The sequence below is a fragment of the Colletotrichum abscissum genome, assembly GCF_030869225.1.
Source record: "Colletotrichum abscissum strain IMI 504890 chromosome Unknown Scaffold_8.1, whole genome shotgun sequence".
Taxonomy (NCBI): Eukaryota; Fungi; Ascomycota; class Sordariomycetes; order Glomerellales; family Glomerellaceae; genus Colletotrichum; species Colletotrichum abscissum.
The window spans coordinates 879,521-897,512 of NW_026850525.1; the positions used below are offsets into that span (position 1 = coordinate 879,521).

The 17,992-nt window shown below is 52.8% G+C and overlaps 4 protein-coding genes across 4 annotated transcripts; 2 read left to right on the forward strand and 2 right to left on the reverse strand.

The window, feature by feature from the left end:
- Window positions 1–420: 420 nt before the first annotated feature.
- Window positions 421–2,641, reverse strand: CABS01_04289 (uncharacterized protein; the record flags this gene model as incomplete). The annotated part of the gene is made up of 5 exons (XM_060537660.1): window positions 421–851; window positions 906–1,275; window positions 1,325–1,917; window positions 1,972–2,530; window positions 2,597–2,641. 5 exons carry the CDS (start codon window positions 2,639–2,641, stop codon window positions 421–423), a joined length of 1,998 nt encoding a protein of 665 aa, XP_060390505.1.
- A 403-nt stretch (window positions 2,642–3,044) lies between these two features.
- CABS01_04290 (uncharacterized protein) lies at window positions 3,045–3,683 on the forward strand (the record flags this gene model as incomplete). The annotated part of the gene is made up of 1 exon (XM_060537661.1): window positions 3,045–3,683. The coding sequence occupies one exon, from the start codon at window positions 3,045–3,047 to the stop codon at window positions 3,681–3,683; it is 639 nt and encodes a 212-aa protein (XP_060390506.1).
- A 1,595-nt stretch (window positions 3,684–5,278) lies between these two features.
- On the reverse strand, window positions 5,279–8,929 carry CABS01_04291 (PH domain-containing protein; the record flags this gene model as incomplete). Its single annotated transcript, XM_060537662.1, has 6 exons — window positions 5,279–6,578; window positions 6,627–7,995; window positions 8,048–8,114; window positions 8,165–8,548; window positions 8,631–8,764; window positions 8,866–8,929. The coding sequence occupies 6 exons, from the start codon at window positions 8,927–8,929 to the stop codon at window positions 5,279–5,281; spliced, it is 3,318 nt and encodes a 1,105-aa protein (XP_060390507.1).
- A 4,521-nt stretch (window positions 8,930–13,450) lies between these two features.
- CABS01_04292 (uncharacterized protein) lies at window positions 13,451–17,673 on the forward strand (the record flags this gene model as incomplete). Its single annotated transcript, XM_060537663.1, has 3 exons — window positions 13,451–16,057; window positions 16,110–16,694; window positions 16,744–17,673. The coding sequence occupies 3 exons, from the start codon at window positions 13,451–13,453 to the stop codon at window positions 17,671–17,673; spliced, it is 4,122 nt and encodes a 1,373-aa protein (XP_060390508.1).
- Window positions 17,674–17,992: the final 319 nt, after the last annotated feature.

Sequence of the window (17,992 nt, forward strand, 5' to 3'; positions counted from 1 at the left end):
GAGTCTTGACTCCTTGACCGATATACAACTTATCAATCTAAGGTACCTCCCCTACAAATGATGGGAGCTGGTCAACCTACCGCGCATGTCATCGACAGAACGTATCTTTACAGACAAGTTTTGCATGTTGTTTAAGCTTATTATTATATTGGGCCGTTGTTTCAATCAAAGACAACGTCAAACTCCAAACTTTTGCCCATCCGTGCCTGCGTATCTGTATAGGTCGTCCAATGCTTTACTGCACAACCCTTCTCTCCAAGCCCGAGACACTACTGAAAACAATGGCTGGTGGTGTCGCAAACATAGTATATGCCTGCATGGCACCAGGAAAGCCAAGAACCCAAAACATCGCCGATGCTGTCCCCAGACACATCTCATAATCCATGCTCCCAAAGAACCCACAAGAAACATTACACAACATTACTTCCCATCATTCTTCTCGGCGCTAGCAATGTCGTTCTTTGAGTAAATGCTCTCTCCATCGGCCCCAAAGAGCGGCTCGTCGCCCTTGCCCCCCATCTCCACGAACTCGCCCACAGCTCTCTGCGAGTGGGGGTCAGCCTCTTTTGGCTGAATCTTCTTCGTGTTCTTAGCGTAAATATTGACGGGCTTCTTGCTGTCTCCCACAGGCGCTCTGGTTGCCACCTGGACTGAGTTCAATGTGCTCAAGAGAGTACGTTCTCTGGTCACGCCCCGTCGATGGACGCCCAAGCTCTGAATGCCGCCAACAAGACCATCAGTGCTATCATTGACACCAGGCTGGTTCTGAGTCATCCATGGATGGTTGAGACACTGGTCCACAGTGAATCGACGTTCGGGGTCGACGACAAGCATAGAATCAATCAGGTCAACTGGTTTGAGGCATTAGTCTCTGTGTAGAAAATTTGGACTTTCGAGCCACTTACGAGCAGGGTCGCCAACAGAATCCCAGTACGGTGACGGGTAGTCGAACCTACCGCTTTTAATCTGCTGCGACAGTGTGTAGGGGAATTCCTTAGAATAGAGCTCGTCCGAGAAGGGCGGGAAGCCACACAAGCAGATGTATAACACGACACCCAGCGACCAAATGTCTACAGCTTTCGTGTACTTTCTGTGCCTGCCCTCGGCGAGAATCTCCGGAGCCACATAACTGGGCGTGCCGCACAATGTGGTCGTGAAGGACTCTTCGCCAATGATCTTTGCCAAGCCGAAATCAGCCAGCTTGACATTGAGTTCCTTGTCGACCATCAAGATGTTCTCAGGTTTGATATCTCTGTGAACAATGTTGCGATCGTGCTGCCACTCGTCAGCGCTCGACTCAGAATTGCCATGATATGAGACTCACAAGATATTTGATGCCCTGGAAGAGCTGCTTGAAGAGCTTACGCGTCTCATCCTCGCTCACTTTCTGCCTCATCACAATGAAGTTGAACAGCTCGCCTTCAGGAGCCAGCTCGAGGACCAGATAAACGGCGTTACGTTCATTGAACGTGTCCTTCAAGCAGAGAACGTTGGGATGGCTGACGCCCATGAGAACAGCAATCTCCTGCTGCAAGCCCTCCTGCTTGGATCTCTCCTCCATGCCGGGCGTTTTGGTGAAGATCTTGACGGCGTACCGTTGACCGGTAGACTTCTCGACACACAAAAACACCTCGGCAAAGTGACCCTTGCCCAACTTCTCGAGGAGAGTGTACTGACTCAGAAATGCACTAGATTGCCGACTCTTGGGGTACCGGAAGATAAAACGAGCCTTGTCAATAACAGCGATTTCGTCTTGCTCCTGGAGCTCTCTCCGCTTGTTGCGTCCTACGATTGCTTCGTTGACGAAAGTTCCGTTACTAGACAAATCCTCCAGAATCGCAACAGTGTCACCGCCCTTGTTTTCAGTGAAGATTAAGCAATGCCTGTTGGAAATGATAGGATCGTCCACGACGATGTCTGCGAGTTGTCAGCGACACCATGGCTACGCCCGGAGACGGACGACAGGCTTACCGCACTCTGGATGACGGCCAATCAAGTATCCGCCCGATGCAACTCCCTTGACCTTTGTGCGCTCGTACGCCTCTTCTTCCTTCTGCAGGGACGACTTTCCATTCTGATCCTTATTCGTTGACTCTTTCGCCTCAAGAGCGTCAGGCAGAGGGCAAGCAGCTCGCCTCTTCATGACGACAACTTTGCCATATTTGGTATCGAGAGGGAACAAGTATCCCCATACGCCCTCCTTCACCTCATCCTCGACCTCGTCCGAGAGGGCCTCCTTGGTCTCGTGGGCATACTGCGAGAAAGCCTGGGTAGCCTCCTGCGGCGGTGAGGAGATGTTATTAACGGCTTGCGACGCGTCGTCCTTATCGCGGTGGTTCACCTGGCTAGGACGTCCTTCCGGGGGTGTGGCGGTGGGCTCCTTGTAGACCTCATCCGAGTCGCCGGACCTTGTGACTGGGGAGGGAAGCTGATGCTTCTTAGAGACTGGCGTCCTGTGCTCGGGTTCGGGTGATTGCCTGTCGGAGCGGCGGGGCTTCTTCGCATCCAGTTCGGTTTCTGGCAGAGAACCCTTTGGAAGGGAAAGACGATTTAGGATTGCACACCAGAAGGCCGGGCAGATCAGTAGACGACTTACTCTAGTTCGTTTCAATTGGCTCTTTTCGGGTTGAGGAGGAGCCATGGCCTCGATTGGTAGTGTTACGAGTCTTGCGGGATTCGCTCGCAAGTGGAATTCTCCGAGGCAGCAGGCGGGTAAAGCAAGGTGAGGTAAGGAATGGTTACGTCGTCGGTGAATTAATGGGTACCAGGTATGTGTCGATCTTTGGTTATGGTAAAGCTAGTACGTACGGGAAACCTCTGTACGGCCAAAATGATTTGTGCAGACAAAACTTCTGAGGATAAGGTGTAACGTGGGTGATTGTGAAAGTTGTAACGGATTGGGGATGGGAAGATTGGATGTTGGAAGTGTTGCCTAAGGGAGAGATGTGATGGATGGCGAGGCTCTTCGCATTAATAAACCAGCTGCTCAGCAAAAGCCTGGAAAGGCAAGCCCCGAGGAGTGAGCGTGGAGTGCAGCCTGGAAAATGGAGGAGCTACTGCGTACTGCGGCCTGCGTATTGGACGATCCGGGAAGTCAGTTCCCCCAAAGTGGAGAGGGGGAAAGGGAGGTGGTAGCTTGGTGCAGGTGCAAGTGCAGTGGTGCTCAAGCTACGGCCAAGCCAGACCAAAAAAGTGGAAGAACCAACCAAACGCCCCTGGCAATGGCCCTGTGCAAGCTGCCGGGTCCCGTCAGTTTGTCCCTGTGTCCCGGTGCTGGTGAGGTGGTGGTCCTGCTTGTCCTGTCCACGGCTGTCCTGTGTCCTGGTCCTGGGGAGGGTCCCGTCCGCTGGGCTGGGCAGGGCTGGCTGGGGCTTGCTGGACCCGTCACCGGGAAGGTAACTGGGCTGGACTGTGAACACCGCCCCAGAGTCACCTTACCTCACACTGACACAGCTGGACTGCTTGCTGGAGGCAGGCAGGCAGGCAGGCAGTGGAGGTTAGCTGTTGACAGGGCCTTCCTTCCCTTGGTTTTCTCGGATCGAGGACGACCGTGCCAGAGCAAGTGGGTCCTCGAGGATCGAATGACTGCAGTGGTGCAGCAGTTGGGTGCGCTGCAGCCTAGACACGCAGTCATCGGCTGTTTCCTGCGAGCTCTTCTTCTCTTGCTCTCTCAAATGAGGTAAACCAAAGCCGCTTTCCCTGCTCAGTTCCTTTTTCTTTCCTTTCGTTTTTTCGACTGTCGCAGATCGTATGTAGATCTGGCAGATACGTGCACAGATACCACAGATAAGGTGAAATAGAGAGATGGTGTAAGGTAAGGTACCTTACCTCAAGGCAAGGTAGAAGTCGTTATACACTGGGTCGCGTAGAGTTGAAAAGACGATGGCAATGGTGCTTCCGCAACGATGAGTGATACGAGAGCAACGATGATGAACGAGGTTGAATGGCAAAACATTTCAAAATTCCGTTTTCTCGAAAAGGGAAATGACTCCCATCCCCTTCCATATGAATGCCGCCAGCCCCATGAAGCGGAAGCAAGAACCGCGCCTGCGTGCGACTGATAATAGCTCCTCTCCCACTTCCCTCCCGCCTCCGCCTCTATCACGAACCATGTGGCGGAAAGAAGCAGGTCTCATGTGAGCCGTTCTTCTTCCCTCTGCAAACCTCACCTGCACACTATCGCGATGTTCGCCTCGGAAGGGTGCCCCACTCAACCACAACCAGATGATGAAGGTAAAGTAAGGTAGCTAAGGTGTTCATGAATCAAATAGCCGCTATTGCCCCTAAGGTTGCTTTCCTTACTATTTACGATCGAGATTTCCCATACTATGCTCATGGACTCCTCACCACACCTTGTCGAACTTGGGTCTCGACAGCGGGTATGGCGAACGAGCTTGACGTAGACACCCGTCCATCCTCCGTCTCGAGTCTCCAAATTGAGACATTCCCATCATGTGCCCTTCCCAGCATCTAAGAGTGACGTTCCCCACACCCCTTCTACCCAGTCTTTTAGGTCACTCTGTAAGAATAGGTGTGCGTCCCGTCGCTTGCTGTGGCTAAGTATACTACGGACCGCAGGTGTGATTCATCCCACGTCAAACCCACACGTGAGTGCTTCACCTGCCACCAAACGACTCATTTACGATTTTCCTTCTCTTTTTTTCTCCTTTTCTGTCTGACTGCCAGTGGCAACAAGAGTTTCGCCTCAACCGCCTCATTCACTCGGTCTATGGCATACGATACAGCCGAAATAAAATGTTACTATCTTACTTTGTATTCATCATTTCATTACTATTACTATCCATACACACACTGACAAGCACGCACGCACAACGGCCGTCTCTGCACTCTCCAACCTTTGGCCTTCTCCAATCGAGGACTGCTACAATGGTGTGTACCTGATCGGCCCTGCGCTAGCGTCTGTCATGGAAAAGAGCACTCTGTACACATGCTATATGTGACAACATGGTCCCGTGACTCTGGGCTCCTCATGTCCGGCAATGAAAACAGATAGCCTCTCTCGCCCGGTAGGAAAAGAAAAAGGACCACCAGACCCTTCAAAATCAATATGGCTTCTCGTAATGACAGTGTCAAAGCATGCCAGCCATTTCCTCTTCGTCTTCTTGCCAGTGCCAACATGATTTCATCCATCGTCACCCCCGGAGTCATCATAATCGTCTGTCGATAAGTGAACTTCAAGAGAAGATCTATGCCTCGCATGCAGTGCAAAGGCAAGGCACATGTTGAGTTGTCCCAGCCGCTCGAGACAGGTAGGTCGCTACCTTTCCGGAATCGGGCTCTTGGCCAGACGTCCTCCCGCGCTTACTCTCTTCTGTAATCGGGCATCTCTCTCCCGCTGCAGCTTTTCGTTGGGACTCAGGTTGCCGGGCAATGACCCGACGCTGTCGCTTGAAAACCCCGTGCTGCGCCCTCGTTTCTCTTCAATATACAATTGCGCACTCCGGCTGAGGGGGAAGGCCGGCATCGTCAACGGAACTTCTGCACCATTTTGAAGCAGCATCTCTGCAACTGGGAATGGCACCGTTCTGTCCGTCTCCGGGGGCTGCCCGGGAGTGGGAGAAGGTGACGCAGGATCGGCGGCCGCCAGCGCCAGAAAAACTGCGTGCGTTCCTCGAGACCTGTCCGTGACATTAGGACTTGCCCTCAAAGCCAAGGCGTAGATCACCTGCTGGATCTCATTCTTCTTGATGGCTGCCAGCAAGGTGTCGTCGGGGTTTGGATAACGCGAAAGTGTGGCTGAAATCGGCTCAACGTATGCCCTATCCACGTACTTTGCCGTAATGAACCGCAACCGCATCTCTCGGGTTGCCTGTGGTGTCGGCTTGAAGCCAGGCTCGAGCTTCGCTTCCCAAATCATATTGGACACTCTATTTCCAACAAGAAGTAACAGCTCGACAATATCAGAGGTGAAGGAATTGATGTCCAAGGTGAGAGATCGCACTTTGCTGATGTGCGTGCCGAGGGAGCGATGAATGCCACTACATTCAATGCATAGAATAATGGCCAAATTGATTGAAACCCATTCGACTTTTGTACCCGACCCGCAATCAGCGCACCAGCAATTTCCTTGGTCGTTGTCGCGAAGCAATTGAAGCAGCTTGTCAGGATTCTCGTCGAAACTCGAGCTGGTTGATCGATGCGTGCTGGGCCGAGCGCCCACAGTAATTCGGCGTACGGGTGCGCTATTTGAATTTGCGTGACTGTGGTGGCTATTGTGGCCAACAGAGGGGCTCTTGCCGGTGAGGATCGAGCCAATGTCTCTCTTGATGTATCCTGAATCGCTCGGCGCCGACTTGTCTCTCATGATGCGACCTTCGACCGCACTTTGCAACGCATTGTTGATAGACGTTATCCAACTGTTCATATCTTCTTCCGACGTTGCTTGGTAGACTCGTTTGAACTGAGGCGTAATGACTTCGAAACAGAATCGACGCTCGGCATTCCGTGCTTCTCGAACAGATGCCATTCTCAAGTCGATTGGATCATTGTGCAAATCAAGCCTTTGTTTCCAGTTGCTATACTCCGAGAGCTTGCCCTGATCGAGAACAATCCAGAACCTGCTTTGTCAGGATGCAAAATGCTTTGGGGGTTCCAGGTGAACTTACTTGTGCCAACCCTGTTTGTTCAGGTTGCGCGGGTCAACATGATTGCTTCCGCCCTTACTAAGGGACCATAGCAGGCCTTCTTTACGCTGTGTGCTGCTGGCGCCTGACGATTGGCCATAGTCTTTCTCCTCCAAATCACGGATTCCTTTGAACTTTGAGGCTTGAGCAGGACTTCCAACAGAAGAATTGCCGAGACTGCCCGGGGATCGAGATAGCTCAGGAGAAGCCATTGAGAGGGAAGGATTCGAACCCGAAGACATTGCCACCTTCAACTGCGATCCTGTGCTGTCGGCACGGCCTAGATCACTGTCGGAAACATACGCAGTTCCATTTGAGCTCGCAACCGGGCCACTGCTTGTACCGGGTACAGGGATGGGATCGGGCTCATTGTACGGCTGGTTGCTTTTCTCGAGTAGTCGTCTCTTCTCTTCGCGCTCCCGCCTTTGGTACTGATACTCCTTATCGGCCTCTTGTACTTCGCTTGAAAGTGCCTCCAACTGGGGTAGAAGGGTATCGATCTTTTTCGCCGCCTCGAGGAAGCTCTTCGTTTGAGCGTCAGCGTATCGCGTGAGGTGGGACAGAACTTCCTGTTCTTTGCGGCCGCCATGCAAGTCTTGCATGAAACTCGAATAGTCGAAACGCTTGAGCTCGAAGTTGCGACGCTTGGTCTGGTACTTTGAATCACTCTCTGCCAGTTTCTTAGCCTTGACAGAATCGTGACGCTGTCCGAGATATCTTGAAACGTAAGCATAGTAATCCTTGCTTTCCTCCTCAAAGTCACGTTTCTTGGACTCGGCTTGCTTGATATCCACTGTATAAAATTTGTCCAAAGGATCGATCACAATCCTCTTGAGGTTGACAGTATTTGTCCGCTCATAGGCGAGAATCTCCCGGGCAATCTTGTCAAAGTAGTGTTCGATGGCTGGCTGGACAGCATTGGCATTTGTTGAAGAGGCTTCCCGAAGAGTATCGATGAACTCGGAAAAGTTCTTATTGGCCTCTTGCTGTGCTTCGTGTGCTTGTTTGGCCATCTTGAGCACGCGTTTCATCTGCGTCCGCATGTTGCCAGTCTTTTGCTCCAACGATTTAATCGTCGCCCTGAAGACAGGTCCATCGTCTGGTACAAGAACATCGTCGGTGGGTTTCGGGCATGCGACATCTACTTTGATCGGCTCCGACGCAGATTGTGGCACAGGGAGGATGGTGGTTGATGATGTATTGCCCGGCAACGGTGACAAGGGCTCGTCTAACTCGGCATGACTGATCCGAGAATCCACAGACTGGGACGAGGCGACACGGATCTTAGGAGGGGCGGTCAGTAGGAAGGGAGGGGATGGCGAGTTTGGGTGGCTGAGCGGCGAGACTGGGTCTGGAAGAAGTCAGCTGCGGGCCGCGGGTAAGAAGGACGAGCGAAGCCTTACTCGACACCCAGTATGAGAAACTAGCCAGAGTGTGCAGGCAGTGAGCGCGAGGGTCGTATTCGACGAACTATGACGGGATCAGCAATGCTTCATGCTCATGGTCTGCAGTGAGCATACGCTGCAGGAATTCCTCCATCCACCTCCCCTGTCTTCAATGCTCTTTGGAGGTTTCCATTTCCAGGTCCATTCAAAAGAGACGGAGGGAGTGCCGCCAGTCGCAAAGTCGCCTACCAACTCAACGTTGGAATTCTTGTGTAGATTCGGGTCTGCGTGGAACTCGCGGGTCACCAAGTTCTCTACTTCGCGGGGTGTAGAGGCATAGACGTAGGTCAGTCCGCTGATTTGAGTGTCGGTTGTTGCTACAGCGTCAGCGCCGCCGTTGGTGACAAACTGTTGGCCTTGACGTATAACGAAGGTAAAGGTGAAGACTAGCTCATCGTCTTGGTTGAGCTTCAGTATGAAATTCGGGACGCCGCCGGGACTTGTTACGACTTCGGTGTCCTGCAAATATAAAGGTCAGCGCATGTCCCTAGGAAGTAGAAAGAGCAGAGGAAGTGCGGTGCTGTTCTTTGCGCCTACGAACCTGAACGAATTCTATGGGACTGCCGTCGCCTAGCGGACGAGAGGCCGAGACTCTGGTGGCGGGGAATGCATTGGGAACGATGTTAACGGAAGAGCGCCTTCGCGGGTTGGAGATGACGAGAGAAGATATGGATACTGCAACGAAGAGTTAGCAAGCGGATGCGCAAGGCTGCATGCATGAACAGGCAAGGCAGAGGGCAAGCAGAACAGAGGGAGCAGAGGGCGGGAGGTCGCACGTCGATTCTGGTCTCTAAGATAGAGGGTAGCCCCGTCATCGGGCTTGCTGCTAACGATGCCCATGATGAGATGTTGAAGTTAGGATTAACGGCGCATGAAGATGTAGAACGTCGGAGGTGAGGCAGAGGCAGAGGGAGCGCCTCTTTGGTGGTCGGCGGGCTTTGCAGCGCGGGGTCGCAAGTTAGCCAGGAACGTGAACATTTGGCGACACAAAAAGAGGCCAAGCCACAGCCACGGGCAGGCGGTACGGAAGCGTGGACTGAGCAGCCAGGTTCGAGACGCTGCGGCTGCGGGAGGCGACGAGGGCCTGAACGAAGGGGTTAAAGTAAAAGCTGCGGGGATAACGGCAGGCAACGGCGGCGTTGAGGGTGGGAGTATTTGAGGGGTGAACAGGAATGAAAGGTAAAAAACCAGAGATGTAGTGGTAGTTGTTGTAGAGTAGAATGGACGGGGGGAAATGAATAAGAGAGTCATGGAAATGCAAAAGGTTGAATGTTGCGATCCGATGTCGACGGAGAACCACCAGCTGCTGGGCTGCGGCACGTCTGCCTCAGAGGCCTGTTGCTTGTCGGTCGCTGTCACTGTGTTGCTATTGCTGAGGTGCTTGCCTGCTGCCGCTGATGTGCCCCCCAGTGCCCCCCCTCCCCTCCTTGAAAGTGTCGTCAAGGCCCGCATTCGGTTCAAGATACTTGTGTCGCCGCGGAGATTTCCCACGCCAGTCAGGTACATGTACACGATGCATGTGGGCTGGACTTGGCCGGGCTGGGCTTGTCACTGTGGTGGTCTGGAGTAAGGTAAGGTACCATGCCACCTCGTCTGAATTGGACTGGGAAGCACGAAGGGTAAGGTACACTACGCGCCGCCGCTGCCACTGGAAAGCTGCGATGCGCAATTAGGTACATCCAGCGCTGGCTGGGCAGGTGCATCTCACCTTAATCCCCAAGTGCCTTCCCCCGTTGTGACGTTGAATCAAGCCCACTTGGTCTTCAGGCGCCAGGGTTGGCGAAGACGAGATTGGCGCCGATTTCACTTTTATCCCGACCCCTGCCCGCCGGCCTCAAATTCCCATGATTATCCACCCGTGGAACTCTCTTCGTCTAGCCTTTCCAATGGAATACCAAGCATCGGGCTGCATCAACGATAATAATATCAATCACACAAAGAGCTTTACCCCCTCGGCATCACCTCTATGGCATTCAGGAGCGCGAGGGTCTACCTCACCTCACCATCAACGGACACCAAACCTTCCAAAGCCTTGTCAAGTACAAAAACAGCACCAACACTAACACCATCACCGCCAGCCATCCACCATCTCACCTCCGGGTTTCATGTGTCCTCCTAGGTCCTCTTTGGGGCACTGAACAGCATCCGCGTCTCTCCTTCATTCCAGGCACAACGGCGGCCTCTTTCACTTTTTTAGACGTCTATGGTGGGGTCATCAGTTCAAGATCTTCGACAGTTGACCAAAGCGCATGGGATCACCACACCACCTGGTCCTGCCCATCCCGCACATTGTTGGGCCGTAGCAAGGCACCTTGGCACTAATTACCAAGTCTTCATGACAAGCACGAACAAGCAACAAGCTGACTGGGCGCGCAGTACCGCCGTTCCTTTTCGTGCCCCCCAATCCTCTCCACTCTAGGGGCCTAGGTGTTTGCCCCTCCCAGATTCCCAACTTGGGGAAGCGAAGCAAAGCCCAGCAAGCCGCGAGATCTTGAACACCCTCTCGGACGCCATGTCTCCGTCCCCCAGGTTTCTTCTACGCGGAGATATGGCCCTGTCTGTTGGCCACTGGGCAAGGATTCTGTTCATCACGCCGACAAAGCGGCTCTTGCAAACTGTTCGCTTGATTATGGCGCTTTCACCCGTTTACTTATCCAATATTCCAGAGAGTCGGGATCCAACTCGTCAACTTGCGACGACACCACCTGCAGGTTGCCAATTATGCTCCTGCATTGCATCAAGAAAGGGGGTAGCTGATGAGGGGCCTTCGGAGACTGACTCCCCAGTCCTCTGAAAAGCCTTGAAAGTCAATCGGCCGTCACTCTCCTCCACTCCAGGAACTACATAGTAGATGCAACAAGCTCTCGAATCATACGAACGAAGTCTCTGCGTTGATCGAACTTTTCGTCTAGCCAGTCGGGTTCAGTCTTGGGTTCGGCATGCTGTCCTTATGCCTACCAAAGTCCCGGGAAGCGTCTTCGCCTCTCTACCTTTGCTATGAGCCAAGCAGAGTCCAGCCGATTCCGAGACTCTCAGGTAAAAGAGGATGGAGAGCTGTTTCAGACTTTCTCTCACGAAAGCAGTGCGCCTGTCACCGATCAACGGGCGCCGGCCGCCATGGCCTGCGCGGCGTAGCTGTTTAGTCGGTGCAAAGCTAAGAGCATCTCGTACGCGCCTTGATACCTATTACCACCATGACTCCTTCCGACTGTGACGGCGCACCGTTCACTCCGTCAGAAGCTTTTTGTTCCTACGGATACGATCCCACAACTTGGGCGACGTCTTGCACGCCGGCATCGAACTTGCAACCCATACATCACCAAATGTCAAATACTTTACAATGCAGGCCTGTCACCTCCGGCTTGTTGGCGCTGTATTGGGCAATTTCGCCTTTCTGACTTATTACGGCTCCAGCGGCCGGGCTCGTCCGTGTGTATGAGATAAACAATGGACCATGCGATCCCCAGCGTCCCAGCGGCAGACAAGGAACATCCCTCGGACAAAATTGAGACGAATAATCGGGCATTGGGCACAGAGAACATAGCGACTCGAGCCTTCTACCTGTTCTGAATCTACGGCTTTCAGTGCCACTGCCAGCTTGACTGCCACGACGCATCGTCGATCTTCTTGCCCTGATCATGATAAGACTGCGATTGCACCTGTGTCAAATCAACTGGACCGCTGGAACGCCAGTGTACCTAGTCCTTTGCACAGCATAGGTTCTACCAATGAATATGGCCACAGGGCTTCTGCCGGTGACTAGGAGGTAAGACATTTGACCGAGAAAGGCATTGTGACTTGGGTCAGGGAAAACGCTCAACGAGTGCCCGTGGAGTATCGTACAGAATATGATAAGGACCGGGAAATGATGAGCTGCGCATGACGGACCAGATATGCGCGTCCTGGACGCTCCATCTTTGGTCCGGACGGACTACTGATTCGCTGGACAATGGCCGTGGAAATACCCTTGGACCGTTCGGAGGATGCAGTGGAGAAGAAAGAAAATTGAAAGAACAAGGAGAAAGGTCGATAGAAGCGGCCAAGACACATTACGCGGAAGCATGTGATTTGCTGATACCATTGGTCCCTTTGGAAATGGTCGTATCCGTACGGATAATACATAACGCTATCGCTAGTGACACAACACGCGAGCAGTTCCCTTTGGTGTTGATAGTCTCAGGCTTAACTTCACTCACATAGAATTTCAAGGCGATCTGCAGGAGGCCAGACTGAGAATCCGAGACTAATGCCAGACGGTGAAAGTTTTCGTATTGAAGGCGAAATAGCCAAGCATGGCGGCAACAAATCTCGTATCGTGAATGTCTCCCTTTGTACAGAGTGTGGTCCCACGTACGTGGACTTGCCGCCTGAGAGCTTCTTTCAAGGGAGCCTTACACGGCCTGACGAAAGAAACGAAACATCGAAAGTCGGTGACTATTCTCATGTGGTGTATCTCTTCAATTATCTGTTGGGGAGAGGTCTTGATGAAGTTTCGTCTCCAGCTCTGTCGCAAAGAAAGATCAAAGGTAGAATCTGACCCAGAGCTTGGAACAAAACACCAAGACCCATTGCATGCCAGTTGTTGGCATTATCCGTTTGCTCGCATTTCTCTAGATTGAGGTGTCGTATCGTCAGGCCAGAACTGCAGTGACCAGTGGTCCGGCCCCGTCCACGGGTCTCCGCCGGTTAGGCATCATCGATACCCGATACGCCCAGCACTAATGAAATCAGAATACCTCTCTGTTCACCAACTAATGCCACCCATCTTACTTGCTGCGATAAGTACCTCATTAGCGACGAAATGTTGCTAGAGGTATACTATTCGCCAACTTAGCCTCCCTCCCGTCCCTCGTGCTGTCCATACCAGGGCCGCTTAGCGCCGCACAGGGCCGCAGGTACCACCGTGCCACCTTTTCCTGAAAAGTACAAGGGGTCCCGGCAGTCACCACATCTCCTTTTCTGCCAATGACGTGTGTCACCTGCTGCACCAAACATTCACCCCCAAACCTTCTGAGGGTCCCCAAGCGGCTGCAGTGTGCTTGCTAGACATTGGGTCCTTGGCAGATCAACACCACCATCCAACTCTCGACGGCCACCACATTTCGCCGCAACCTTCGTTTCCTCCAAACCCCCCGACCTACCGACGATAACTTCTCCGCTGTCGCAGCTGGAACCTTCCTGACAGCCCTAGATCGACCTGTCACGTCTACGAACAAAGTCTACAGCCGACCACTACAAACCACCTAGCTGGCCATTCTGCGCTGGTACGAGAATGACAGCTTTCTCATAAATCGTGCCCCGTTATCGCCCACGTCCGACTTTCGACCCCACGCATCTCCGGACCCGTTACGATCCGCGATCATGTCATCCGCTTCTAGGAGCTCGTGGATGCCGGGCCGTCGAGTAACTAGCAACCGGCTAAGCATGAGACCGAGGGGAGCATCCAGGGGCAACATCACCGTCGTCAGCCATGACGATGCCTATACTTTTGCATTGCGAATTGCATACCTCAACCACATCCTCCAACCGAGACAGAAGCGAAAGCAATATGTTGCCGCCCCGAAACCAGCCCAGAGATCCCACACGAGCGTCACCGAACTGGTCGGTCAATTCGTCTCGTCAGGTTCCAACAGCATCAAGCTGCCCCATGGATTCCAGAAACCCTTGGAGAAGAGACTTAAGAACGTCCTGACAGGAAAGGAACCCATGCAAGGCTTCAACGACTCGGCTCTGAAGCGCAGCTTTGCCGAAGCATACACAGCATTCACCGAGAAGGGCTTTCAAAAATCCGTAGAGAAGGACCGAAAGCTCGAGCCTTACGTTCTCATGTTCTACTCGTCCGCGACCAAGGCCAACCAAAAGTATGCCCAGCTAACATCGGCGACGGACGACTCGTGGAAGGAAACGGCGGACAGACATATGGCCATGTTCATCAGGCTAGTGGCGCAAACTCTTCGGGACCAGGGGCACGACAGAGACAGGCCCGAGTTGATGAGCCGATTGCATACTTTGGAGAACAAGCTACTCACTAGGGATCAGAACTTGTCTCTCGACGCTGCTCAGGGCGAAGGCAACACCATCGAGATCGTCGTTCCTCCGAGCACCGACGTCAAGGACATGCCCCTCGTCCTCACCGTGGCTCGCATGTTTGGTCGATCCAACTCCGAAGTACAGTCTGACATCGAGGCTAGCCGATACATCTGGACGGAGGAAAACGCGATCAAGGACATGAAGAACTACCAGCAAAGGTTGGCTTCAGGTGCACCTGGCGCTTTGAGGAGTCAGGACTTTGATGTCGAGGAAGCCTTCCAAGAGTGGAGGAGAGCTGAAGCGCCGCATCTGTCTCAAATCATTCTCGACATTTTGACTGTCAACCCTGAGTTGGCCAAGACGTCAACGGCTACGATGGACAAGCCACTTCCTGGACGGCCCATGTCAGTCTTCGGAACAGAACAATCGTACTCGGAAATCAGCAAAGCAATCTCTAGCCCTGATGGTTCCCTCCTGAACTTCGACAGCTCTATCAACTTTGATTCTCTATCTCTCGACGACTCTAGCCAGGACTTCGAGGAGGCCGTCTACACGTTCATACCCAACGACTCGAGAGCTTTCTATAAGGCCATCCTGAAAGATTGTATGACGTATGATCAACTACACGCTGATCCGGCAGCAGAGTTCACTCCGATCTCGAAGCAGTCTGGCGACCTGCTCATGGAACTTAGCGTGTACTGGCGCCTTCCTCAATTTTCAAGACTAATTGCTTTTGTCGAGGTGATTGGGAAGAAGTTTCTCGACGGAGAGCTTCCTGCCGAGGATCTTCTCGCTGCAATCAACAACGTAAAGACTACGGGTGAAGATGTCAAGAAACCGCCACACTTACACCAGTATAACGCGGGCTTGCTGGACATTGACCAAAGCCGTTGGACCATTCATGATTTCGCTGTATACCAGCAGACACTCCACAGCCTCCACGACTTTCTACTACGAGATCTTTACAACCTAATGCTCAATTGTTACGCATCGAAACCACCCAACATTGCGGCCGTGATGGAGTTGTTGGTGGACCATATCCACTCGGATCCTGCGTTCTCCGTCAAACCTGAACAGGCTCAGGAATTCGCTACTCATCTCACCGACGGCATGAGACGTGCTGCCACGGACGCGTACAACGCTTTTGTGCACGAGAAACTACCCAATCATGCCTCTGAGTGGCAGTTCACCCACGTTGTTGAGCTCGGCCGGGCGGTCACCAAGCTTTCGAACAAAATTCAAAAACGGTACAAGAATATCGGGGAGATTATGGGCGTCAAACCCTGGCAGGTCCTCGTGGATGTGATGTTTCCCAGCTATGAACGAGATGCGCAACACATCATTGAGCGCACTATTGCAGTTGCAAAAGAGAGTGGTGAAGAGATCAACATGCAGGATGGTTTTGACCTCTACAAAGAGCTAGTTGACATGCGCCGAACACACCACGCCGCGCTGCCCGACAAGCCATTCGAGTTCCAGATTGAGGAACTTTTGGTGGACTTCGTTTGGCGATGGGTTCGCAATGCCGAGAGTGTCATGGTCGAATTAGTCGACAACGCAATTGCCGAAGATCCGTTCCAAGTCAAGACTCACAATCCCGACGGCATTCCTTCGGACAACGAACGACACAGCTCCTCCGTTGTGGATATATTTTCCATGTTCCATCAAACCATGGAACAGGTCTATCAGTTAGAATGGGACAGCGACGTCCACCACGCCAGATTCATGACGGCACTGGCTCGTTCTTACGCAGCTGGCATTGGCCAATACTGCGAGGAGCTTGAGAAACGATTTGGAAAGGAGATGGACCGGCCAACGGCGCAGGAGGCTGCAGCTGCGAACCAAACAACACAAGAAAAGTTCATGCAGTATGCTCAGTATGCTCGAGATGCCTGGAACACCAAAGATGCTCCAGAGCCGTTTCAATTCTATCCTGAGGTTTGCACCAATTTACCACCCTGCATCACGTAACTCGCTAACATAATCTTAGTCTTTCGTCAAGCTCAACAATATCGAGCATGCCATGCAAGCTCTAGACAAGCTAGAGAAGTCGATGAACGTCGACGCTTGCGCCGAGGTTTTGCAAAAGGCTGAGCGCCTCGGCAAGCAACAACCAAGACGACCTAATAAGTACGTCTTCACAATCAAGATTGTTGAAGCCGAAGACCTGAAGGCTTGCGATCCGGGTGGTTTCAGTGATCCGTACGTAGTCCTCGGAGACGAGTACCAAAAGCGTCTTTATAAGACACGCATTGTGTATCGGAATCTGAACCCTCGCTGGGACGAATCTGTCGACATCACGGTGTCAAGTCCGCTGAACATCATCGCCACTATTTGGGATTACGATACCTTTGGCGAACATGACTTTGTTGGTCGTACGTCGCTCAAGGTTGATCCCATTCACTTTAGTGACTACCTGCCTCGCGAATACTGGCTGGATCTGGACACCCAAGGTAGAGTGTTGCTGCGTGTGAGCATGGAAGGCGAGCGCGACGACATTCAATTCTACTTTGGAAAGGCGTTCCGCCACTTGAAGAGAACAGAGAGAGATATGGTCCGCAAGATCACGGATAAGGTACGCTTCATTTCGTTACACTTGGATTCAGCTGCTAACTCTGATCTAGCTCCGAGCTCAAATCAGTGCCACCATCTCTCGCGAAACTTTGCGGAGACTGGTCAAAGGTGGCGGTATCGGTTCGCAGGTGACCAGTCTATGGAAGAAGAGGGCATCGACCATGCCAGTCGTCACCACAGCAAGCGACATCGAGGGAGCATTGCAACCGCTGTTCCACTACTTTGACCAGAACTTCGCCATTATGAAACAGACCCTAACCGACGCCACGATGCTTGCGGTCATGACACGTCTATGGAAGGAAGTCCTCCAGGCCATAGAAGGCCTTTTGGTGCCCCCGCTGTCCGAGAAGCCCTCTTCGCAGAGGCCCCTGGCACAGAAGGAGATCGACATTGTCTATCAATGGTTGAATCTTCTCTTTGAGTTCTTCAATGCCAAGGATGACTCTGGAGAGCAGTTGGGTGTGCCGCAGGACGTCCTGAAGTCGCCCAAGTGGCACGAGCTGGCAGCCTTGAACTTCTTCTACTTTGAGCCAACGGATACCCTGATTCGGGAGTCTGAGCGCATGGCTGCTGCCAATGCTCAGCGCGCGACGCAAATGCTTCTTCAGGAGAAGCACGAAAACCGACTCTCGGCTCCAGCAACATTTGGGCCAACCTTTAGCGGCGGGCCTGGAGCTTTCGCTAGTATGGGCACTATCCGACGTGGCAAGAGTATCATGATGAGCCGAAATCTAGGCACAATGAGAAGAGCCAAAGAAGAGAAGCGCAAAGAGGCCCAGGCAGACCCCAGCGATGATATGATCCTCCGCATTCTTCGCATGCGGCCCGAAGCAACTAACTATCTCAGGGAGAGGCACCGTCAAAAGGAGCGCCAGGCAGCTGCTGCGGCTGCGGCGCTGATTGTCAAGAACAGTGTCAATCAGGGGTGGAATACGGGGGGTGCGTCAGCCTATCGGGCTAATAACCTGCCCAGACGATGAGATGATCGACAGCGCGGGGTGGACGCGGCACAGCGAGGCCGTAAAAGCAGGGCGGACATGGCGAGGCGTTGGCTCTCGACTTTTTTTGTTTCTGTTTCTGCTTTTTTACCTCTTCGTTTTTGTTTGCTCATCTCGTTTGGTTTACTGGGCAATTAGGTGGGGAAGGGCAGCAGGCAGGCATACTTCGATACCATTCTGGAGAGAGCAGAGAGCAGAGAAAGAGCGTGCGTTATGTGATGCCCGAGTGTGGAAGGAACGAGGCGAAGAGCAAAGGAGCAAACACGCAGCAGCAACCAACGGCCTATTCTTGTTTTTAACG